The sequence below is a fragment of the Scyliorhinus canicula genome, chromosome 3, assembly GCF_902713615.1.
Source record: "Scyliorhinus canicula chromosome 3, sScyCan1.1, whole genome shotgun sequence".
NCBI lineage: Eukaryota > Metazoa > Chordata > Chondrichthyes > Carcharhiniformes > Scyliorhinidae > Scyliorhinus > Scyliorhinus canicula.
The window spans coordinates 192,875,339-192,901,997 of record NC_052148.1 but is presented as its reverse complement, the minus strand read 5'-3'; the positions used below and the strand labels follow the sequence as shown (position 1 = coordinate 192,901,997).

At 41.5% G+C, this 26,659-nt stretch overlaps 1 protein-coding gene across 5 annotated transcripts in view; it reads right to left on the bottom strand.

Moving 5' to 3' along the window:
• Positions 1-8,814: 8,814 nt before the first annotated feature.
• The window catches only part of znf827 (zinc finger protein 827), a 197,865-nt gene continuing 180,020 nt past the window's right edge, over positions 8,815-26,659 (bottom strand). For 3 of the 5 annotated variants that reach the window (XM_038791926.1, XM_038791928.1, XM_038791927.1), the window contains 2 exons: positions 22,756-22,933; positions 8,815-9,863 (listed from right to left, as the gene is read on the bottom strand). In XM_038791926.1, the coding sequence (XP_038647854.1) occupies positions 9,032-9,863; positions 22,756-22,933 (1,010 nt within the window). In that variant the 3' untranslated portion in view covers positions 8,815-9,031. Of the gene's footprint in view, positions 9,864-11,371; positions 11,457-11,627; positions 11,718-22,755; positions 22,934-26,659 lie in introns of all 5 variants that reach the window. The other 2 variants (XR_005460047.1, XM_038791929.1) reach the window with 2 other exon arrangements.

Sequence of the window (26,659 nt, the reverse complement as noted above, 5' to 3'; positions counted from 1 at the left end):
GGATAAAGCAGGGCATAATTCACTCCAACAGCCTTGAGTCACTTTCTAACTTCACCAAAGCCTTTACACTTCTGTTACATCACCGCTGAGAAACCTTGGAAGAAAGAGACCCCCCCCCCCCCCAACCCACAATGGACCCAGGTCCCACCATGCTTCACCGCCTCCAGTACTCTGGCGATCTGTGAAGTTAGAATTACAGGCTGGGGCGTTAATTGTCCTTAGGCCTCAAAGACAGGATATGATATACCCTTTCCAATTTAATACGGCCAGTTTCCCTATCCATTATCCAGATTAAGAAAACTATGACAGCCAGCTCTCAAAAGAATTTAACAGGGAGCTTACCCTCTCCTCCTGGCAAACTGATAACCTGGACATTTTTCTTTCAGGCCTCAAGTTCTCCAGGATTCCTGACATACCACATAACTGGATTGCAGGTTGGCCTCAGCTGAGGAAGTTTCATTTTTAACACTCAGGATTCTGCAGTTCAGTCTCATGAGCCGTAATTGCCAACAAACCAAGTTTATCAATGACTTTAATGATGTTCGCAGTCATCAAAAGCAGTATCTTCGAGAGTGCTGGATCCAGAGCCTGCTCGAAGATCAGGTCGTCATATTGATGAGTCAGGGCCACCTCAGTTGCATCTGACTGCTCCCTTTTATTGCCAATTTTATTAGGATTCCTCTGCATTTTATTCTCCAAATCTTCTAGGGACATGCTATGGAGTACTTACTCCTGGATTAGGTAAGTGTGTGTTGCATAAACAGTATAAATGATGGATTAGAAGAGAAGTATCGTCAGAGCCCATGGAAACGCTGCTATTCCCGCTCCTGCATCATGTGATCCCAAGAATATTTTTATTTAAGGTTTCCAATTTTACATTTTACCACACGACGCAACAAATCCCCAAAATGATGAGTGTAATCATTCGGTACAGAATCATCATTATTCCACACATACATACAGAGAAGACCAACAAATACTCATATACATGGTTCAAATTATCAGTCAGTCATTGTAGTTGCCGTCACCTTTCGTACCGATAATGAAATGCGTGGTAATCTGGCATGGCCTGGGTATTAGGCCAGATAAAATTGGATTTATAAATTAAGAATTGGACACTTCAAATTAAACTGTAGTCAACCTCGGACAGGCTGATGTGAATTCAAAATTGGCCAAGTTTGAATACACAAATTCAGACAAGCCGCCTGGACATGTCTGGACTTACCCATCAATCACCCATCAAGACACAAGTGGCTCTATTCATTTTGTTGAGTAAATCAATCACCCATCAAGAGATAATCAGCTCTATTCATGGATCGATTTTATTTTGAGTAAATAATGTTACTCAATTCACCAGGTAATGGACCCCCGATGTCCTGCTGCGTTGTCATTAGTAACTCTATTGGATGGTGCCACTTGCAACATGACCTCATTGGCTGGGGGCCAGAAAACATTCTGGAAACGCATGGAGAGGGTCTAAGAATCAAACACCCAGACCTACCAGCAGCGAAGACTCCATGCAGCAGAGACGGAAGGGGACGTGACCTTGACCATTGGGAAGACTGACAAGGGAAGGAAAGAAAGAGACAGCAAGACCCACCTGTGAAACGACAGCTCTGAGTAACATGAGACTCAGGGAATCAGACCCATGACATAGTTGGGTTCATCGACAGGGGTCTTAAAATGAATCTTGGGATCATTTGGTGAATGTTATTGAATAAACGTTTTTTTAAAAATAAATTTCAAAAGAGTACCCAATTCATTTTTCCCAATTAAGGGGCAATTTAGCGTGGCCAATCAACCTACACGGCACATCTTTTGGGTTGTGGGGGCGAAACCCATGCAAACACAGAATGTGCATATTCCACACGGACAGTGACCCAGAGCCAGTATCGAACCTGTGACCTTGGCGCCGTGAGGCAGCGGTGCTAACCACTGTGCCACCGTGCTCCCTGAATAAACTTGATTTAACTTTATACTTGTGCTGTCCTTTGTTCGCGTCACCAATAAAGATATCTGGGTAAAACTTTTGATTAATAAACTGGTCGAAGTATCTGAGACTTTACAGATACAACAAAGGATACCAGAAAGACTGGGGTATCTCAGGACAACAGGATAAAGCCATGAGCACATGAAAATGAAATGAAAATCGCTTAGTGTCACGAGTAGGCTTCAAATGAAGTTACTGTGAAAAGCTCCTAGTCACCACATTCCGGTGCCTGTTCGGGGAGGCTGGTACGGGAATTGAACCCGGCTGCTGGCCTGCTTTCAAAGCCAGCGATTTAGCCCTGTGCTAAACCAGCCCCTATAGCACAATGGTGCACGCTCTCCTCCACAGGACAGCAAAAACAGAGCTGCATAATATACGGGATCCCTTATGGAGTAAAATACAGCCAATTGGGACCTAGCATCCAAAGTCCACCAAGCAAATTAAAGACACTCCAGAAAAAGAAGAACAGGATACGTGACCTCCTCTTGGGAAATAAGGAAGTAAGGAAGGGCAGGTAACAGAAGTATTGGTGAGGGATCACTTTGGAAGCAGTGACCATGAGTTCAATTTTAAGATGGCTATAGAGAATGATAGGTCTGGCACAAAAGTTAAAGTTCTAAATTGGGGTTAAGCTGATTTTGATGGTATTAGGCAGGAACCATCTAAAGTTGATTGGGGAAGTCTGTTGGCAGGCAAAGGGATGGCTGGTAAGTAGGAGGCTTTAAAAAGCATGTTAGCCAGGGCTCAGGATAAGCACATTCCTTTTAGAGTTAATGGCAAGGCTGGTAGAAGTTGGGAACCATGGATGACTCGGGATATTGAGGCCCTGGTCAAAAAGAAGGAGACGGCATATGGCATGCATAGGCAGCTGGGATCAAGTCGATCCCTTGAAGAGTATAGAGGTTGTCAGAGTAGAGTTAAGAGAGAAATCAGGAGGGCAAAAAGGGGACGAGATTGTTCTGGCAGATAAGGCAAAGGAGAATCCAAAGAGCTTCGACAAATACATAAAGGGCAAAAAAGTAAATAGGGAAAGAGTAGGGCCTCTTAAGGATCTACAGGGTCATCTATAAGAGATGGGTGAGATCCTAAATGAATATTTCCCATCGGTATTTACTCTTGAGAAAGGCATGGATGTTAGGGAACTTGGGGAAATAAATGGCAATGTCTTGAAGAGTGTACATATTACAGAGAAGGAGATGCTAGACGTCTTAATGTGTATCAAGGTAGATAGATCCCTATGACCTGATGAAATGTATCCCAGGACGTTGTGAGGCAGCTAGGGAGGAAATTGTGGGTCCCCCAACAGAGATATTTGAATCGTCAACAGCCACAGGTGAGGTGCCTGAAGACTGGAGGGTAGCAAATTTTGTGCCTTTGTTTCAGAAGAGCCACAGGGAAACGCCTGGGATCTACAGACCGGTGAGCCTAAAGTCTGAGATGTGTAAGTTGTTAGAAGGTATTCTGAGAGACAGGATCTACAGGCATTTAGAGGGGCAAAGGACTGATTAGGGACAGTCAGAATGGCTTTGAGTGTGGAAAATCATGTCTCACGAATTTGATTTGAGTTTTTTGAAGGGGTAGATGAAGGCAGTGCAGTCGATGTTGTCTACATGTTAAAGGCAAGGCCTTTAACACGGTATCACATGGTAGGTTGTTGCATAAGGTTAAATGGTAGGGTGTTGGGGAGAGTTATAGAACAAAGGGATCTAGGAGTACAGGTTCACAGCTCCTTGAAAATGGAGTCACAGGTGAACAGGGTAGTGAAGAAGGCATGCATCTTTGTTTAATTGGTCAGAACATTGAATACAGGAGTTGGGACGTCTTGTTGAAGTTGTACAAGACATTAGTCAGGCCACACTTGGAATACCATGTACAGTCTGGTCACCCTATTATAGAAAGGATATAATTAAACTAGAAAGAGTGCCGAAAAGATTTACTAGGATGCTACTGGGACTTGATGGTTTGAGTTATGAGAGGCTGGATAGCCTTTAAAATTTCACACAGAGGGTAGTTAGTGTCTTGAACAAGCTGCCAGAGGCAGTAGTAGAGGCGGGTATAATTTTGTCTTTTAAAAAGCAGTTAGAATTGGATGGGTATAGAGGATATAGGCCAAATGCGGGCAATTGGGACTAGCTTAATAGTAAAAACTGGATGGCATGGACAAGTTGGGTCAAAGGGCCAGTTTTCATGCTGTAACCTCTATGACTTACTGCCATCGGCAGAAAGCGTAGCTTGGCAGTGTACTTTCTCATCTACAGGAGTTAGTAAACCAAGGGTTCTCACATCCTGCCAAGATTGTCAACATAACAGGCCTCAGCCTACTCCAGCCAAATCAGAGGCACCATTCAGGCCTGCCTTCACTGGACATCATTAAACAACTTCCTACCAAGGTACCCTCACCGATAAGGGGAAGAAGAACCATCATGATACCCATCAACAGGATATCCCAGGGACATATACAATTCTCCTTCTCCCGACAAAATATGGGAAAACCTCCAGAATTAAATATAACAAATCAGAGCCTGTATCAGGAACTCACCTACCCGAATAAAGAAAGGAAACCTCACAGAAACAGGAACATCAGGATTAGCCAATAGACGCCAGACACAAAAAGGATACCAGGAACATAACACAACCTCAGAAAAAAAAAAGGATAATGCCCTCCCAGGGGAGTCCAAGTGTCATGAAGGACGTCAGTCTGAAAGTCCCTAGATAAGGGTGACCTACTCCTCCGTCCAGCCGAACCTCCAACAAAGCAAGACTCTTAAAAATGCTGAGCCGAAGCACTCAGATTCCGCAACCAACAACATGCTACATCCCATGGGGAAATCTGATTGCATGCCCCTTTAAGGGGTGAGTTCTCAGAGTCATGTGACCGGTTTAGCCAATCAGGCTAGAGTGCAGGTTTTCTGTGCCAGTTTGGACTCTGAACCATTGAGTATGGTAGCCTTTATCTCACTCTCTGTAAATAGTTACAGTCTGAGAATGTCAAAATGCCCCTTTTTTGGGAAACCTGAACCTTTGACCCTAACACAGAGCAGCGGGTGCTATATGTTGAGAGCCTGTGCTATTTTCTGAGGGCAATAAAATTGGGGAGAGGGGAAAGAGAAACGAGTAACCCTATTAACAGAGGTTCCGGCCTATAGCCTAATTAGGAGTCTGACCTCTCCAGTTGCTCCCGATTCCAAGACTTTTGAGGAGCTTGTGGAATTAGTCAAGGGACATTATCACCTGAAGCCCTTGGTGATAATGCAACAAAACAAATTTAATTTGGCAACAAAAGCCCCAGAGGAAAGGATAGCGATGTTCATGGTGTGCCTAAGAGAAATGACTGAACAGTGTTTGGATTTACACTCAACGACATGTTGAGAGATAGACTAGTCTGTGGTGTTAACAACATGGACATACAAAGGAAATTGTTAGCAGAGGCAGAGGTTGCCTTAAAGGGGCACATTACTACAGGAACCAAATCACAAGGAGATAGCCCAGAAGCTCCCAAAAGGTGACATTTTGGGGGAGGGTGACCCACTCCCCCTCCCGACCTGGAAAACACAGTTAGTCCTGCCCTGGCCTACTCAACTGAGCTAAACTAGGCCTATACATTTAACAAAGCAAACCACGATATTAATGGTGGATTGAATCTTTTTTTTAAATAAATTTTAGAGTACCCAATTAATTTTTTCCAATTAAGGGGCAATTTAGCGTGGCCAATTGACCTACCCTGCACATCTTTGGTTGTGGGCGCGAAACCCATGCAAACACAGGGAGAATGTACAAACTCCACATGGACAGTGACCCAGAGCCAGGATCGAATCTGAGACCTCGGCACTGTGAGGCAGCAATGCCAACCACTGCGCCACCGTGCTGCCCTGGTGTATTGAATCTTGGTTAGATCACATGAAGTGCTGCGTGCAGTTCCGGTCACATTATGAAAAAAGGATATAGAGGTACTGAAAAGGGTGCAAAAAAGATGTACAGGTATTTCAACAGCTTATCAGGTATCAATGAACAGGCTGGATCTCTTTTCTCTTGAAAAGATTTATGAAAGGTTTTGATAGAATAAAGTGGGGAACATCAAAACCCCACACCATTAATATTGGAGTCACCAAAAAATCAAATAGGGAATTCAGAAAAAAAAACTTTATTGGGTGGGTGGTAAGAACGTGGAACTTGCTACCACTGGGTGAATAAAATAGATACAATTAAGGGGAAGCTAGATAAGCAAATGAGGAAGAAGGAAATAGAAAGTGCTGTATATTCTATGTGGGTCGCCCCGTTGTCATTTCTGAAGAGGTTCAGCCTGTTCACCCTTTCCTGACAAGTATTTCCCCCTCATATTTTGGTATAAAGCTTAAATTGTTTTTGCACCCTCCCCAGTGCCTGTATATCCTTTTTATAGCCAAGACCAGAATTGTGCTGCATCGTCAACTTATGCCTCAAAGCACTTCACAGGAGCATTATAAAATAAAGTCTGACCCACCACCACATAAGAATTCATTCCAAATGCTTGGCCAAATAAATAGGTTTTAGAGAATGTCTTAAAGGAAAGAAGTGTGGCAGAGAGGCAGGGCGATATTGAGTGGGGATTTCAGAACTTGCGGTTTAGACAACTGAAGCTGTGGCCACCAATAGTCAATCAATTAAAATTGGTAATATATAGGAGGCCAAAATTAGAGGAGCATAGATATCTGAGGTTCAGATATCTATAAGATATAAGGGCAATGTCACTGAGGGATTTGAAAACAACGGGAATTTAAAAATCAAGACGTTGTTTGAATAGGAGCCAACTTAAGACAGTTAACACAGCAAACAAATGTGACACCAAGGTTGTGAACAGACTGGCTTAATCTCAGACTTTTGGCAGGAAAGGGGATGGATTCAGTGGCTGGGTAATGGAGTTTGGAGAATATAACATACAATATGTAAATTGTGTCATTTTCCATTTATGTGAGGACACCATTTTAGTTATGCTACCACCATCAAAAACGACAGCAGGTATAGAGAATACTAGTTTGGTTTATTGCAGAATAGAAGCTATTGCGGGAAAACCTCTACAGGTCTACATAGGTTGCAGCCATCAAAGGAGATCACAGTACAAATATTCACGAATCTGGAGTCTGTCAGGAAAAGCACAGAGTGTTGATCTGATAGTCTGCAATATTACAGAAGGATGCCTGGCAACTTTGTACAGGAGTGTGGGAAAGCCATTGCTCACAGGAGTCAGCAGTACAAATACTTTGATCTGCCTAGTTTATTTGTGTGTGGTTGGAACAGGCCATTCGAGGATTTGAAAATATCCCAAATATCCGCTGCTGACTGCTTCATTGGAGTCTCCGAACTGTGAGAAAGGATCCAAGGATAGTCTGAACTGGTTTTATATACAAATAAGTCACAAGTTAATCCATCCATAATTCAGATCTACAGAATAGGTATTTATTTCAAAGGAATATTTGAAATAGCCACTGTATTATTTAACTTTTGATGCACAATTACATTTTGGTGCAATAGTCAATGCAATCATCTGAATTATAGTTTATAAATGGGGGTGGGAGCAACCAAATCTGAAAAACAGATCAAAGTGCAGGAGTTAAAAAATAAGTTATTAAGTTAAGAAAGCTGATCTGGCTGCTTTGTGTGGCACAACTGATTGAAGTAGAAGACAGTTTAAAAATTGTTCTTGCCTTCCAACAGCATGTATTGCATAAAGCATTTCTACTCAGAATGCAACAGCATTTTTACATTAAATAGTGTTTCCTTGGGATGAACCAATGTTTCTGAATCCCACTACTTTCAATATAGCACAATCATTACACAATGCAGGACTCTGAATTATGTAGCAAAACTATTAGACAGCAGAACTTGTTTGTAAATGACAAAAGTCAAGAATGGAAGCTTAAAATAAATAAATGATAAATTGATGTTTGTTAAAAGTTGCTTTTTGTAAAAATCTTGGACACTATTTTGGTGCAAGAATAAGATCTGATGTATATGTTGAATTTGGAAAGCAATCAGTGTCACCATTATTGGATCACGTTTGCTGTGAAATGAACCGGACTCAATTAGTGCAGCAGCTCAATTCATCAAGTACATGAACATAAGGAATGGAGTAAAAACTTATGTTGAAAATATAAGCATACAAGTGCCACCTTGGGAGGAATAACACTATGAATAGATAAAGAACTAGGAAACCAAAATAATGCAGATTTATTTTGAATATACTGCAGGTTACACTAGGCATCAGTAATGCAACTGAACATGAAAGAGAGCAAAAATTCTAAGTGCCAATTACTGTCACAAACAGCCTTTTAACAGCTTTTCTTTTAAATGCAGCAAAGCATAATCAAAGCAAAATATATAAATATATATGATAATATATATAAACAGAATAATATATATAAATATATATATTATTATATATATTAGTGCACACGCGCACGCACAGCATCAACAAGAAGCCCAAAATACTGAAAACAATGCTGCATTTTCAAAAAAATAAACACTGGAACACAATTGTGTGGCTGAAGATGAACTCCAAATATAGTGCAGAGGTTACTTATACTGCATTGAATGCAAAAACATCAATGTGCCAGCCTAAAGCTTGGAGATGATAAATGCTGAAAACAAAAGTCAGCAATGTCATGCATCTTTCAAAGTGCTAATGGTTGGTGCCGAAATAAATGTGACTGATCACTATTGCGTTGATCAGATTTAGTCAACATACTGCTGCTTTGAAATCAGTAACACTAGGTAGAAAATGATACTACTTTAAGTAACACAAAAATGTGCAAGACTAAGCATTGTGCAAAATTCTGCCTCATCACATATTTTTTTTTTAGCCTGGGTATTTGTCAGCCCAGAGTTCAACTACCTCTTTCCAATATTGGGTTTCCATACAATTATGGACATTTAAGTACTTTATATATAATTCAAGCAGCACTTATATGAATACAAGAAGCATTTACAGCCACTTCTACGCATTCTACTCTTCTACAATAATAAACATTTCTAAAAAAAATTCTCATATTGCAGCAAAAACACTATTCAATCCTTTGTTGAAGCATAAACTGTGTTTGCCTGTTCAGTTAGGCCAAGATAGGCCAAGAATGAGTGTTTGGGGGAAACAGTATCTGGGGGTGCACTTTGCTGCTGAGACGAATGGAATGTAGCTTCACATTTATTTTGTGGAAAAAGTGTAGTCAGTGGAATAAGGTGTGTGAGGTCACAGTTCCTGTATTTACCTAGGTGTGCAGAAATACCATTCAAGCCAAATAAACCAAGTGCTGATCCGGTTGAAATCCCATTGTTGCCAGTCACTGACAGTGCAACAGTCTGCAAAGCCTGCGATGCTGACATAACAGAAAATGGTGAAAGGAGGTTTCTGGGATTTCTGCTGTTTAAGACAGAGCTACTTTCTTTCAAAGTTACAGGCTGCATTCTCCCTTTCTTTTCCTCTTCCGGATATTCACCATTCTGATGTTTCTTCACATGGCGGCTGAAAACAAATGGATGGGTGGTTGTGAAAAAGCATTCGTCACAGCACAGAGTCTGTCGAGGAGAGTGCTTCAGCTTTTTGTGTAGATTTAGATTGTCTTTGCGCTTGCAGCTGTAACTGCACTGGTCACAATGAAAAGGGCGCTCCCCTGTGTGAACACGAACATGCTCTATCAGCTTATTGGCCGTCTTGGAGAGATAGCCACACTGATCGCACTTGTAGTGGTTGCCAAGGCGATGTTCACGAATGTGCATCTCTAACTCTAGTTGATTCACTTTCACCACTTGACAGATTCGACACTTGAATTCCATTTTGTAGTGTGTCCTTAAATGGCATTCCATGGCTGAAGGACGATTTGTGGCATAAATGCAGAATGGGCACCTGTGGTACAATTAAAAATAAAGGTGAAATTTAAAACCGAGATTTTATATTTTTAACCATTGTATCCAGTAGATATGATACTGCAATAGGATGTGAAACAATGCATCAAGCATCACAAAAGTATGAAACAATACAGCTAATGAAACACTACTGAATTAGTTTCAACATCAAATCAGTAGCAAAATTTCAAAGTATGTTTTGATCCAAGAGGTAAAAAAGTCATCCTCTAATAAAGCATGGTTTCCGTAGTAAAGGCAGAGAGTCTTATTAGCAGAAGTTGATAACATCCATTCCACTAGCTGACTGAGTCAGGCCTTGTGTGACTGTCTGTATGGAGTTTGCAAGCTCTTGGTGTCTGTGTGGGTTCTTCCGGGAGCTCCGGTTTCCTCCCACAGTCCAAAGACATGCAGTTTAGGTGGACTGGCCATGCTAAAATTACACACTTAATGTCCAGGGATATGCAGGTTAGGTGGGGTTACGGAGATAGGGTGGGGGTTTGGTCGGAGGTAGAGTGCTCTTTCGGAGGGTTGGTGCAGACTCAATGGGCCAAATGGCCTCCTTCTGCACTGTAGGGATTCTATGATTCTATGAAACATGCAGTGGTAGCTACCAACTTACAAGGAATTAGTATGCTTATGTTCCTATAGGTATGAGATATATCCATTGGGAGGGTGCTACTTCAAGTCCGTGCAGCTCAAATCGAAAACAGTGATGAGAACAGGTCCTTAATTTAGGAAGTTTTAAAATTATGTATTTCAAATTCTACTTAATCCCTTAGTATTTTCACTAGTTAGCCACAGAGTCATTAGACACAGGTAATCATCAAATCCAAAGTGTTCATGGCGTCTCTCTGTAGAGCGCTTTGCAAACTGCTCTCTCAATGTGTTCTGCCACTTTCAAAGATCTGTGCATATGAATCCCCAAGGTCCCCCTGCTCAGCGTTCTTTAGAGCTATGGACATTAAATCTATATTGCCTTACCCCCTTCTGTTAAAATGCATCACCTCACACATCTCTGTACTAAACTCCATCTACCACTTGTCTGTCCACTCTGATAAACTGTATGTCCTGTTGCAGTCGATTGGTATCATCACCATGTTTGTCACATCTCCAAGTTTCATATCATTGGCACATTTTTTTACTCTGTATGCGAATGTCTAAGTTAATTGTTTTTATTTTAAAAGATTACCGTTTCTTATCTTCTTTTGAGGGGATTCCCTTATTATTCTCTCAATTTGCAATGCACGGATTTCAAAAAATGTTGTCCGTATTTAAAAATCCCTCCAAATTCTTGCTCCACCCTCTGTAACCTCTTTTTGCCCAGCGTCTCAATTTGTACCTTCATTCTTCCGGTTTGGGATGACTTGTTTCCTCCACTCAATCATGCGAACAAATTGCTCGGGCATCATGCCCAATGTGCTGTAATTCTTTTCCTAAAACTCATTATTTGGGTTGCCAAATTTCTCTTCACCGTCAAAAACTTCTCAAAAACTAATCATATGTTCATACCTTTGGTTACCTCCTCTAACTCCTGCCTGGTGTGATATTAGTCCCTCAACGAAGTGCCATAGGAAATTCTGCTATGTAAGAAGCCCTATTCAAGCATAAATTGTTTATAATTCAGCACTGTAATGATCAATAATTAATTTGGTATAATCACAAACTGGGATTCTATGTGATTTCTACGCTTCATATAGAAATTTATGTAAGTAAAGGATATACAACGAGGCTTAGTGGTTTACCAAAAAAAGTCTTTACAACTCACCAATGCCACAGTAAACCATCAAGTCAAAGTTGTGCATCCGATTTATACCACATCACTTTACAGAAATTGCAACTTCATGGTTCAAAGTATCTGTTCAAATAAATATTTAGAGAAATGAATAAGGAGAACAAGGATTTATTAATTTTGGAGGTGGGTAGAGGGGAAGACAGTTGCATAAAACTAGCCTCGTCAAGGATATTCCAGCATAAAAGATAGCTGGTGCAGACAGGTATTGAAAATGTGCTGCAAAGCTCAAGATGCAGACAGCACAGGGACTGGCAGGAGAGTAAGTGATGGAAATTGTAAGGAGGCAGCAGATTGTGCATTACGAGCTGGACAATGTGCATTACGAGCTGGACAAAAGACAGATAGGTGTATCAGGTAATGCAACTAGAGTTGGGAAGTGGAGAAATGTGGGCCCTTTCGGCAAGGAGAGAGATTTAAGATTAGGAAAGTAGAAAGTTCAATTTACATATAAGACACTAGTAGTTAGGCCTCATCTGAAGTACTGCATCCAGTTCTGGGTGCCATACTTCGAGGAAGGTAGTGAAGGAATTGGAGAGAGTAGAGGGGAGATTCACAATAATGATTGTAGAGATAAAGAACTGCAGTTATGAAGACAGATCAGAGAGATTGGGACTATTTTCCTGGGAGAAAAGAAGGTCGAAAGGAAACTTGATAGAGGTATTCAAGATCCCGAGGGGTATGGACAGGGTAAATAGCGAGAAATTGTTCTCACTCAAGAGAGAATCAAGAACTAGAGGGCACACATTCAAAATAATTGACAAAAGGAGTAAAAGTGATGAAGAATTGGTTTTTCACCCCAGAGGATGACTGGAGTTTAGAACCAACTTTCTGAGGGGGTGGTGAAGGCAGAGAATTGGATTGGTATCCGAAAAAAAGGAATATGCAAATTTATGGGGATAAGGCAAGGGAGTGAGACTCATAGAATGTTCTTTCAGACTTCCTGTGCAGATTTGATGGGCTGAATGACCCCTTTCTGCATGTAAAATAATTCTGTTATTCTCTTCTGAAATTTAAAAAATGAGAAACTTGATGAAGTTGCTCTTCAGAAGTTGTCAATGTTACCTCAATGTTCAGGAATAAAGTAAAAAACTGATGGTTCATAATGGTAAGCTAAAAGTGTAGAGGGCAAGATATGTATGTGTTGACACTGGGTATTAAGAATAGAAAAACATTTCAATCTCCAGTATTATCCCCCACCTTAATGAGCACAAGTAATTAATTTATCAGCTCATGGCAGGAATAACTAACTATTCAATTGAAGTAGACAGAAGAGGGGCAAATTCAATTGAGCAGACTGCAGAAACAAACACACTGCTTAAGCAGAACTTGCCATCAAACGTTGAACAAATCTGCCCCATTTGTTTCCAAATTACTCAATTTACAGCAATACTTTCATACATTTTCTTTCTTTAAAAAAAATATTCTTTCTCCTTTATTCCTTTTTCCCTGAAGGTGTTGACTCCATAATGCTTCAAATGGCTATTAATTATATAAAAGCAAAATACTGAGAATGTTGGAAATCTGAAATAAAAACAGAAAATGCTGTAAATACTCTTCAGGTTACGCAGCATCTGAGGAAAAGGAAACAAATCTGATGAAATGTTAACTGTTTCTTTCTCCACAGATGCTGCCTGACCTGGCCATTGATCATATGTGAACATTCAGTGAATTTTGGTGACCGTTAGGCACATCACAGTAGTCTGATCCTGCTCTTAAAGTAATCTACATACATCCATATTTAGCAGGGACACTGGATAAAGACCGGGGGGTTGGAGAGAAGGAGGAGGATTCCGGCTAATTTCCCTCTCTAAACCAAGAAGTATGGAAGACAATTAAAGCACCTATGCGGAGATCAGCTTACTGAACAAATCCAGGCTGGGATAGAGGCTGGATGTTTTTTTAATGTGGAATACTCAGCCACTTCATGCAATGGCTAGCTGAACCAAAAGAGAACAGTTTTATTCAGTTCCATAGAAGCTACTTCTCAATAAGGCGGCACGGTGATGCAGTGGTTAGCACTGCTGCCTCAAGGCACAGAGGACCTGGGTTCGATTCTGAACTTGAGTCACTGTCCGTGTGGCGTTTGCGCATTCTCTGTGTCTTCATTGGTAAAAAAGTTGGGGAAGGCATGTGGCACAGTGGTTAGCACTGGGCATGCGGCTCCGAGGACCCGGGTTTGAATCCCGGCCCTGGGTCACTGTCCGTGTGGGCTTTGCACATTCTCCCCATGCCTGCGTGGGTTTCATCCCCACAACCCAAAGATGTGCTGGTTAGGAGGATTGTCCATGCTAAATTGCCCCTTAATTGGAAAAAAAATAATTGGGTACTCTAAATTTATTTTTAAAAAGAGGTTACTTCTCGATGCACATTCTTTTAACCAAAATCAATTTATTTCAGAAATTCAATTATCTATAGATTTGAACCGCTTGCTGTGAATTGTCTTTAAGCCCAACCTGTGATTGCCATTTGCGATTGGGGGAGGTATGAGAAAGGGAGAAGTTAAGATATTTAATATTTTGTTTTACTTTTTCACCTCTTCCCAGTTTTTTTCCCTTTGCTTCATCTCCCTTGAAGATGTTGACTCCTTACTGGGTAAGATTCTGAAGATGCCCTCCTTGTACTGCCTCAAGTGGCCATTCTTAATCCCCAAAGTAACTAAAAATGCATTTGCAAGTTGCCAAAATCCTTTGGCACTTCATTCACCACTGTACTTCTGCAGTTGTTGATCTATCTAACTATTTACTATCCTGCAGCTTTGATACATGAGGTTTTGTGATGCAATGGGTAGCACATCCCTGCCTCTAAGCCAGAAGCTCTGGATTCGAGTCCCACCCTAGGACATGATGGCCAAGGAAGGTGGGTTCATTATGAGGCCAAACAAATTGATTATCAAGTTGCAAATATTTCCAACATAGGCCAATTGAAGGCAGTAAGACTGAAAGTCATTCCTGGTCAGCCACGTATTGGAAAGAAAGTTGGAACCTTTACCATCACTAATCAAAAGCTCCAGACGAAACACCATAACCATAGGAAAACTATCGTATAATTCCCATTCTGATAATTTCCCTTGCTACGGCCATATTTGCTTCTTCAAATTCTAGGGCCACTGACCTGAGCATTTCTGGGGGCACAACTAGATTAGCCATCCAGCAACTGATCTGGCTGGGCCACATCAAATGTAAACGGAACTTGCTGTCCTCTACTCATTTTGCTCACTTCAAGATCATCCTGGAGAACAAAATCCCAGCTTCTTTTTTCCACTGCCAATTATTTCCTTAAACCCCTCTCCTCATCTCCAACAATTGTCAGGAGCTCATGGAATTTTATCTTCAAAATTGAGACCAAACATTCAGCTGCCCCTGCTGCTTTTTCTCTTGCCACCAAGACATACCCCTTTGTTCTGAACCGCCATCTTTTACCTGCTTCTTTCCCATTTCCCCTCATTCCATCTCATAAACTTATATTGTTCACATCAATGATCTGATAAAAAAGCAGAGTAGGACAGGAAGGAATAGGGAGCTTATCAACAGTAATGATGTATCAGAATCAGAATCCTACAGTGCAGAAGGAGGCCAGTCAGCCCATCGAGTCTACACTGACCCTCTGGAGGGGTGTGTGCCAGAGATGGTCTCAGAGGATCAAACCTTGGGGCACTGCCGTTCAAGGTGGCAAGGGACCTGGGGATTCAGGTATCGCATGAGTGGGCCACGATGCATACATGGAATTTGACAGGGTTCATGAAGGAGGTTAAGGGCAACCTTAAAAGGTAGGATGCGTTGAATCCGACATTGGCGGGGAGGGTGCAAGTGGTGAAGATGAACACACTGCCAAGATTCCGGATAGTGTTTCAGTCCTCCTGATTTTCCTCCTCAAGGCATTTTTTTGGAAGGTAGATGTATTAATTTCGGAAATTTGTGTGGGTAGTGAAGAGGGTTCTGTTGCAAAGGCAGAGGCAGGAAGGGGGTCTGGCGCTCTTGAATTTGTTGCATTACTATTGGGCAGCAAATGTGGAGAAGGTGAGACGGTGGTGGGAGGGGGCAGATTGGGTCAGGTTAGAGGAGGTGTCTTGCAAGGGTACAAGCCTGAGGTCTCTGCCGTTCGCCCCGAGGAAATGTACAAGGAGTCTGGTGGTGGAGTTGTCTATAAAAATTTGGAATAAGCTGAGGAGGCACTTTAAACTGGGTCACGTGTCCGTGATGACTCCACAGTATGGGAATCATCGGTTAATGCCGGAGGGGGAGCGGGGGGAATGGATGGGATGTATAAGAGATGGAGGGAGGAGTGGTTAAAGTAGGTCAGGGACATGTTTGCGGAGGGAACGTTTGCTGGGTTAGAGTGCTACGGGAGTGGTTCGACCTACCAAGGGGGAATGAGTTTAGTGGCAGGTGTGGGACTTTGCCCGCAAGGACCTGCCTTCGTTCCCTCATGTGCCAGAGCTTTTGGAGAAAAGAAGAGGGGGGGGGCGGTGGTGATAGGATTGGGGGACCAGTGAAGAGGATAGAGCGGAAGTGTGAGGAGGAGTTGGAAAAAGAGACAGGATGGGGACTTCGGTTCGTGCGCAAAGTGAACTCAACCTCCTCCAATTTAAGTTGGTGCACCAGGTCTACATGACTTTTCCGGAGGAAGCAGACAGGTGGGAGGGGGGGTGGGGCGGCGGTGAACCATGCCTATATGTTCTGGGGGCGTGAGGAGTTGGAGAACTTTTGGGAGATGGTGTTTGGAAACTTATTGAGGATTATAGGGGTTGAGATGAAGTGGACCCTATGGTGGCAATCTTTGGGGTATTAGAGATGCCAAGCTGGAGGGGAAGGCAGCAAATGTCGTGGCCTTCACCTCTCTGATTGCCTGGTGATGGATACTTTTGAATTGGTGGTCGGCCACACTGCTGGGTGTTGCGGCACGGTTGGGAGACTTGTACGATTTCTCAAGTTACTGAAAATCAAATTTCCCCCAAGGGGGGCAGGAAGGTATGGTGGTGGCCGTTCAAGGCTATATTTGAGGAGCAGTTTATCGCCCCCGGGGGGGGGGGGGGGGGGGGGGGGGGGGGGGGGGGGGAGTGGCCAAAGAAAAAAAAATTACAAACTGTATACTCTGTTGGATGTTAAGGTTGAGTTGTTTGAAATAAAATATCTTGAAAAAAATAAACAGAGAGACAATGCAGAATGCTGTGGTACAGAGGGATATGGGTGGATCACAAAAGGTTAGCATGCAAGTAACAGCAAGTAATTTGGAAGGCAAATGAAATGATGACCTTTATTGCAAGGGGGATGAGGATAAAAAAAATAGGTGAGGCTTGTTACAATTGTACAGGATGTTGGTAACGCCACACCTACAGTACTGTGTATACTTTTGGCTTCCTGCATCCTTGCATCAGAAGCAGTTCACTAGGTTGATTCCTGGGATGAGAGTTTCTCTATGTGGAAAAGGTGAGCAGGTTGGGTATATACTTGTTCGAGTTTGAGGAGATCTCATTAAAACATATAATTATTCAGAGCCTTGATAGGACAAATTCTGAGAGGATATTTCCCAAGTCTAGAATTAGGGATCACAAAGTCAGAATAGGAGGTTGGTATTTATGGCTATGACGAGGAGAAATTTCATCCCTCAAAGGATTGTAAATATTAGGAATTATCTACACTAAAGACCCGTGGTTGCTCAGTCATTGAGTATATTCAAAATACAGATGGATAGATTCTTGGTGTCAAAGGGAATCAATGTATGTGGGAACAGTGCAGGTGAGTGTAGCTGAGGTAGAAGATCAGCCATGATCTTACTGAATGACAGAGCTGGCTCAAAAGGCTGAACAACCTATTCCAGGGCTTCCCAAATTGTGGGTCATGACCCCAATGGGGGTCACAAGACAATATTTTGGGATTGTATGCTCCAAGGGAAAAATGGCGGCTGATGGAGCTCAGACTACTTTCTAACAGCTGCAAGTCCTCTATAAATCCTTGCATCTTGTTGTTTGATGTGGTGTAATGGATTGCTCTCTGAGGCCTGACTGCTGCTGATAGGGCAGCACGATAGCACAGTGGTTAGGGTCGATTCCCGGCTTGGGTCACTGTCTGTGCGGAGTCTGCATGTTCTCCCAGTGTCTGCTTGGGTTTCCTCCCACAAGTCCCGAAAGACATGCTTGTTAGGTGAATTGGACATTATGAATCCCCCCCCCCCCCCCCCCCCCCCCCCGTGTGACAATAAAAATTATTAAATAAATAGGTCCTGAAAAGGTAAGTTTGTTTTTGAGGTAGAATAGTCAGAATCATAAGAATTAGGAGCAGGAATAGGCTATGTGGCCCCTCGAGCCTGCTCCACCATTCAATGAGATCATGGCTGATCTTTTGTGGACTCAGCTCCACTTTCCAGCCTGAACACCATAATCCTTAATCCCTTTATTCTTCAAAAAACAATATCTTTATCTTAAAAACATTTAATGAAGAAGCCCTCAACTGCTTCACTGGGCAAGGAATTCCATAGATTCACAACCCTTTGGGTGAAGAAGTTTCTCCTAAACTCAGTCCAAATCTACTTCCCCTTATTTTGAGGCTATGCCCCCTAGTTCTGCTTTCGCCCACCAGTGGAAACAACCTCCCTGCTTCTATCCTATCTATTCCCTTCATAATTTTACATGTTTCTATAAGATCCCCCCCGCATCCTTCTAAATTCCAAAGAGTACAATCCCAGTCTACTCAACCTCTCCTCGTAATCCAACCCCTTCAACTCTGGGATTAACCTAGTGAATCTCCTCTGCACACCCTCCAGCGCCAGTACGTCCTTTCGCAGGTAAGGAGACCAAAACGGAACACAATACTCCAGGTGTGGCCTCACTAACACCTTATACAATTGCAGCATAACTTCCCTAGTCTTAAACTCCATCCCTCTAGCAATGAAGGACAAAATTCCATTTGCCTTCTTAATCTGCTGTTGCACCTGTAAACCAACTTTTTGCGACTCATGCACGAGCACACCCAGGTCTCTCTACACAGCCGCATGTTTTAATATTTTTCCATTTAAATAATAATCCCTTTTGCTGTTATTCCTACCAAAATGGATAACCTCACATTTGTCAACATTGTATTCCATCTGCCAGACCCTAGCCCATTCACTTAACCTATCCAAATCCCTCTGCAGACTTCCAGTATCCTCTGCACTTTTTGCTTTACCACTCATCTTAGCGTCGTCTGCAAACTTGGACACATTGCACTTGGTCCCCAACTCCAAATCATCTATGTAAATTGTGAACAATTGTGGGCCCAACACTGATCCCTGAGGGACACCACTAGCTACTGATTGCCAACCAGAGAAACACCCATTAATCCCCACTCTTTGCTTTTTATTAATTAACCAATCCTCTATCCATGCTACTATTTTACCCTTAATGCCATGCATCTTTATCTTATGCAGCAACCTTTTGTGTGGCACCTTGTCAAAAGCTTTCTGGAAATCCAGATATACCACATCCATTGGTTCCCCGTTATCTACCGCACTGATAATGTCCTCAAAAAATTCCACTAAATTAGTTAGGCATGACCTGCCCTTTATGAACTCATGTTGCGTCTGCCCAATGGGACAATTTCCATCCAGATGCCTCGCTATTTCTTCCTTGATGATAGATTCCAGCATCTTCCCTACTGCGGAAGTTAAGCTCACTGGCCTATAATTACCCGCTTTCTGCCTACCTCCTTTTTTAAACAGTTTGCTAATTTCCAATCCGCCGGGACCACCCCAGAGTCCAGTGAATTTTGGTAAATTATCACTAGTGCATTTGCAATTTCCCTAGCCATCTCTTTTAGCACTCTGGGATGCATTCCATCAGGGCCAGGAGACTGGTCTACCTTTAGCCCCATTAGCTTTCCCATCACTACCTCCTTAGTGATAACAATCCTCTCAAGGTCCTCACCTGTCATAGCCTCATTTCTATCAGTCACTGGTATGTTATTTGTGTCTTCCACTGTGAAGACCGACCCAAAAAGCCTGTTCAGTTCCTCAGCCATTTCCTCATCTCCCATTATTAAATCTCCCTTCTCATCCTCTAAAGGACCAATATTTACCGTAGCCACTCTTTTTTGTTTTATATATTTGTAGAAACTTTTACTATCTGTTTTTATATTCTGAGCAAGTTTACTCTCATAATCTATCTTACTCTTCTTTATAGCTTTTTTAATAGCTTTCTGTTGCCCCCTAAAGATTTCCCAGTCCTCTAGTCTCCCACTAATCTTTGCCACTTTGTATGCTTTTTCCTTCAATTTGATACTCTCCCTTATTTCCTTAGATAACCACGGTCGATTTTCCCTCTTTCTACCATTCTTCCTTTTTGTTGCTATAAACCTTTGCTGAGCACTGTGAAAAATCGCTTGGAAGGTTCTCCACTGTTTCTCAACTGTTCCACCATAAAGTCTTTGCTCCCAGTCTACCTTAGCTAGTTCTTCTCTCATCCCATTGTAATCTCCTTTGTTTAAGCACAAAATACTAGTGTTTGATTTTACCTTCTCACCTTCCATCTGTATTTTAAATTCCACCATATTGCGATCGCTCCTTCCGAGAGGATCCCTAACTATGAGATCATTAATCAATCCGGTCTCATTACACAGGACCAGATCTAGGACTGCTTGTTCCCTCGTAGGTTGCATTACATACTGTTCTAGGAAACTATCGCGGATACATTCTATAAACTCCTCCTCAAGGCTGCCTTGACCGACCTGGTTACACCAATCGACGTGTCGATTAAAATCCCCCATGATAACTGCTGTACCATTTCTACATGCGTCAGTTATTTCTTTGTTTATTGCCTGCCTCACCTTAATGTTACTATTTGGTGGCCTATGGACTACTCCTATCAGTGACTTTTTGCATTATCATAATGCATTAATAATCATGATTTTATAACATTAATTGAAATCCTGTTGCATCACTGAGAATCCTATTAAATACATACTTAAGAGTGCTACTAATAATCAGATTCCTATTATATTCATAATTAGAATCCTATTACTTTAAAATTAGGTTATTACTATTAGGGCAGCATGGTGGCTAGCACTGCTGCCTCACAACACCAGGGACCCGGGTTCGATTCTTGCCTTGGCTGAGAGCCTACGTGGAGTTTACACGTCCTCCCCAAGTAATTGTGGGTTCCTCCGGGTGCTCTGGATTCCTCCCACTTTCCAAAGATGTGCAGGTTAGGTGGATTGGCCATGCTAAAATAGCACCTGTGTCCAAATATGTGCAGGTTAGGTGGGTTTACGGGGATAAGGTGGGGAATTGGGCCCAGGTAGGATGCTCTTTCAGAAGGTTGATGCAGTCTTAATGGGCCAAATGGCCTCCCTCTGCATGGTCAGGATTGTATAGATTCTACATTAATAATCAGGGTTCTATTACATTAATAGTCTGGTATATTTTGCCTCAACAATCAGGATCTTTTTGCTTAAATAATCAGCATCCTATTACATTAATCGGGATTCTGTTATATTAATTACAGTTCATATTGCATTAAAAGCCAGCTGCCATTTGTTTCAATTAATAACCAGCATCCTGTTGGATCAGTAATCAGGATCCTGATACAAGAATAATTTGTCAATTGTGTCAATAATCATGACTGTACAAGATTAATGATCAGGATGCTATTACATCATTAATCAGAGTCCAAATACATAAATAACACATTAACTATGTCCCCGCACTCACCCCACTCAACAGCTGAAGCATTTCCCTCATCTCTCTCCCCACTCAACAACTTTTGTTCCCCACTCAATATCTCTTGTACTCCCCAAAATGTTCAGTCTGGTGTTACACGAAGGGTCATCGGGAAAGCATTTGGGAAGTTTGAGATGTTTTCCTAAGTTCGAGGGACTATATGGGCCGCCTGTGTGGGTTTCCTCTGGATGCTCCGTTTCCTCCCACATTTGAAAGATGTACAGGTTAGGTGGATTGTCCATGTTAAGTTACCCCTTAATTTCCAAAAGGTTAGGTGAGGTTACTGGGTTTAGGAAAAGAGTGGGGGCAAGGGCCTAGGTAGGGTGCACGTTCGGAGGGTTGGTGCAGGCTCGATGGGCCAAATGGCCTACTTCTGCATATTATGGATTCAATGATTCTAAATAAATAGACGTTCTTGTTAGTGCTGCCATTCTTGCTTATTCTTTGCAATGCATTCTTAGTAATAGTAAGCAGTAAAGACTGGAGTTTCTTTTGTTACCCAGGCACAGCAGTGTATGGTTCAAAGCACCTGGTAATGGAAACGATTACTTTAAAAAAAATGGGCGTAGTTTCTCTAGTTCAAAGGATATCTCAATCACAAATGCCATTTAGTTTATATCCATACCTCCACTGGAAATTTCACTGTACATACAGAAATGCTACACTTCAAACCTTAGTCTAAGTTTAGTCAGCTTTTGTTGCTGCAGCAATAGGGGTAGATGCTACCACTGCCCTCTGGAAAATGAGGATGAAAATCAACACCAGACCTTACTCTTCTTTATCTACTGGATCCTACGGGAATTTACATGTACGTGTATGCTGGTGAGGTCAGTTTGGACTCAGCTGCAATATCCTTTTGTTACCTCTTCATGGCCACAGCAAGTGGTCATTTATCATGTACAAAATTGCAATTACTTCTAATTTTCAGTTTCAACTCCACTTTAAGGTAACTACTTTCTTTTAGTATTTTGACCGAGTTGTGTGAAATCAACACAATTTTCAACAGTAACAGGAGTATTTGGTAAAACAGAAAATGCTGGAAAGCTTCAGCAATGCAGACACAACCTGTGCAGAAAGGAAAATATGTTAGCTTATTATTTCAGGTCTATGATACTTTGTAAGCACGCATCTCTGAAGAGAAGTCATAGATCTGAAATGTTAATCTAATATTTTGCCTTTCATCAAGAATTATGTCTGCATTTTCATTTTTTTCTATCTATTTCAGATTTCTTGTATTTTGCTTTTTTGTGGTATTGAACAGAATTGGATGATCTTCTCATTCTTTTTTTTAAAAACACCAAAGTAAGTTTCTAAAAGCCAGTATAAATTTAGCTTGCATCAAAATTGAAAGGGTTGAAAAATAATTTCTGCCGAGAATTTCCGAAATGCCAGACTACATCCCAGCTTTCCTTACTTGAGTCCTCCAGTAGATACGTTATGGCATTTTTTGTGCTCCACAAGTTGCTCTGGCGTTTTCAAAAATTTGTGACAGATGTCACACTCATACATCCTGGTAATGAGGTGGATCTGTAGATGTCGTTCATACATCATCTTTGTTTTACACACAAAGTTACAGAAGATGCACTCAAAACCTAAGGATTAACACAAGCACCATAATTATAAACCTAAAATTGAACACATTAGGACAGGGTGGATTGGAAAATATCTATATAATGCTGGGCGTATAGCATAGTACATAATAAATGGCATTAGGTTTTACTGACAAGTCCTGATAAAAAACAGTAATTAAGTTAGTTGAGTTATGATCAGCCATGCTAGAATGGAGGGTTTGAAAGGTTAGAGGACTACGTCCTCCAACAGCATTTTTGTTTTTTTACATAGACTTAGTACTGTCAGCCCAGACATGCAGATCTCATGCAATAGGTAGCAATTCCAAAATAAACGTGCCAGATTTGCCAAGGCTGACACCATGCACCTGTGTTACTGATGCAATCTCCAACAGTAGAAAAACATAGAAGCCTGGATTCACCATTTGAGGAACCATGGAGTTACATTGTGGGCTCTTTCCTGTCACCTTGCCCAGCCTTTCCTCAAGAACAGTTTCAGTAAGCAGACCGAATCTCCTGAAAGCTGAAATCTACACCTATATACTCTGCTGTGTATATGTTAGTATATTCCATGTCCGTCAATTCATCCAGAAATGTAATAATTGCTTCTTTCAAAATGGGATGTTCATCACTCTCCTGTCACCACCCAAAGTGTAAGTACCAAATACATGTTTATTTAGAGATAAAGTAACGTGCACAAGAAGAAAGATTGATGAGTTATTAAATAGCAGCATTAACAAACTCACACAGGAACCAAGCTGTTCAAAAAGGCAGTGGCACTGAAAATCCAGTCACCACATCCAAAGATAAATTCCACCATACGTTCAACTGGGATATCTGTTCCTGACCCTGACAAAATTCACAGGAGCAGAAGGAAATTCCTTAACTTAAATACCCCAGGTAGGCATCCATGACATTCAGGGCATCAAATGCTTGCCTCCCCAAGAGAAAGCTAGGCTGGAGGGACAGGGTAATGTTAAGTAATGCCCTATTTATGAAACATATCTAATGTGCTCTTATTTCTCCCCCTTTATCATTGCAAAGCCTTGCTTCTTTGGGGATTCATTTCTGCCAACGTGAGCCCATACCGGTCATTGGATGGGTCTGTGTGCTGACTTACTCAATGTATCTGTCCACCAATGTTCTGCCAGGCCAGGGATGTGGAAACCCTAGTTTGCAAATCTCCTCCCTCTATTATACCACCTAAATGCTGCTGATCTTGTTTTGGGAAAGGTGGCTGGCAACTTACAGGGTTGCATAGAAGCTTCAGGGAAAGGCTGTGGACCTGGAGTTTGCGTATTTTAGGCCTTATCTAATTTGTGACACTTTCTACCAGATTGCAGTCAGGGTTTTCATATGCTATACAGCACAGGAAGTTATTCGGCTCAATCAGTCCCTGCATTTGGTTACCTTCACCTTGAGCCGCCTCCCATCTAAATCTGCTATCATAACGATCTATTCACTTCTCTCTCATGTGTTTATCTAGTTTCTCCTTACATGCATCTATACTATTCACTTCAACCATTACCTGTGGCATTGTGTTACACATTTTCAAGAGGTTTTGGGTTAAGAAGTTTCTTCGGAATTCTCTCTTGGATTTCTTGGTGATTATTTAACATTGATGGCCTCCAGTTATGCTTTTCTCCAAAAGAGGAAACATTCTCGATATCTTTTCTATAATATTGCAACCAGAACTGCACACATGACTCACTGTTTTCTCTATGTACCATTTGTCAATGTTCCCTGTTGATTATTCTTGTGTCTACTATGTACGTATTGTGTACGTTCCTCGGCTGCAGAAAAATACTTTTCACAGTACTTCGGTACATGTAACAAGAAATCAAATCAAATTCTATGTATGGTTTAACCAAGCAGAAATAAAGCCTAGTGTTTTGTCTGCTTTTTATGGCCTTGCTAACTGGTGATGCAACTTTTAGTGATTGATGTATTTGTACTCCAAGACCCACCTAGGCTTGAACCTGCCAAGTAACAAGTGACATTCCTATACTTCCTGTCAAAATGTATTATCTCATTTATCAGTGTTGAATTTAATTTTCCAATTGTCTGCCCATTCGGCAAATGTATTAATGTCCTCCTGAATTTTCTTGCAGTCCTCCTCATTGGCAATTACTGCTCCGCCCCAAAATTTCCTGTCATCCTTGAATTTGGCAATAGTGTTTTTGATTCCAAAGTCCAAATCATTACTATAAATTGTGGACAATAGGGGTCAGCACTTCACATCTTCTGCCACTCTGAGCAACTACACTTTACTCTCTGCTATGTTTGAAACCAACTAGCAATCCATTCTTCCTCTTGTCCCAACTCCACATTATGACTTTATTCATTAGTCTATACTGGGGCACCTTATCCAAGGCCTTTTGAAAATCCAGATAAATTACATTCACTGCATTACTACTGTCTACTCTCCCCGCTCTCTGCTCAAAAAATTCAGTAAGATTGGCCAAGCAAGATTTACCCCATTGAAATCCATGCTATTTATTATTAAATTCTTCATTTCTTCTCCTGATCTCTCCATTAGCAGGGATTCCTTCATATTCCCACTATTGATGTGACCTGACTGATCTATATTTTCCCAAACATGCTCTCTTTCCCTTCTAAAATAGGGAATAACACCAGCTGTTTTCCAGTCCTCTGACACTACATTTCTTTTGAACAAATTTGTTAAATATAAATAGTAACGCCACTGCTATCTCTATCCTCTGAGTTTGGTTTAGCTTACTCAATACAGTCCTTTACAAAAAGAAATTAAATGCACTTATCTCATTAGTCATCGTTCAATATAATGTCTTCTTGTTCTATCACCCTGGTAAATACCGAAATTAAATTAATATTTCTGCCATCTCTCATTCCATGCTATGTTATCCCGTCTGCTTTTTAATATTTCTATTCCCATCAACATCAAGTCTGCCTTTTTAATGATGTGCCTATTTTAGGTTCCTTGATAATTTAATTTCATATCATATTTTTTCTTTGCCTTCCTAATTGTTTTTTTACATCTCTCCTCACCGCTTCAGATTATCACTTACCCTGCATTACTCTGCTGTCTATGTACTTAATGCAAGCTCCCTTCCTAACCCTCAAGTGTTCCTGAATTCCTTTATCATTCATGGGGCCCCATGACCGGAAAAACAGCTTTACTTCAATCTATTAACTTCACTGTCTTACTTAAGTCATTCCCTATCATCTTAAAACATATATTATGGTCATTATTGTCTGGATGCTTCCCTCCTTTTACTTTGCTTTTCTGCTTTTATTCATTCCTGATTACTAGATGATGTGCACTCCTGCTATAACCCGGTAGCCCATTTGATCAGCGTCTGCCTCATCCACTACTGATGCACAATGGCAGCAGTGTGTACCATATACAAGATGCACTGCACAAAGACTGCCACAACAGCATCTTCCAAACACAGGAACATAGGAGGAGGAGTAAGCCATTAGGTCCATCCATTCTGTTCCGCCATTCAAACAGATCATGGCGGAACATTTATCTCTTTGTCATTTTACCCTCCTATCTCCATATCTTTTGATGTGATTAGTGTCTGGAAATCTATCCATTTTTGTCTTGAACATGCTCAATGATCAAGCTTTCACAGCCCTCTGCAATTGAGAATTCCAAAGATTCACCACAGTAAAAAGATTTCTCCTCATCCCAATCTTGAATGGCCTACCCATTATTCTGTGATTGGTGTTGCTGGTTTTAGACTCACCGGCCAGGGGAAACATTCC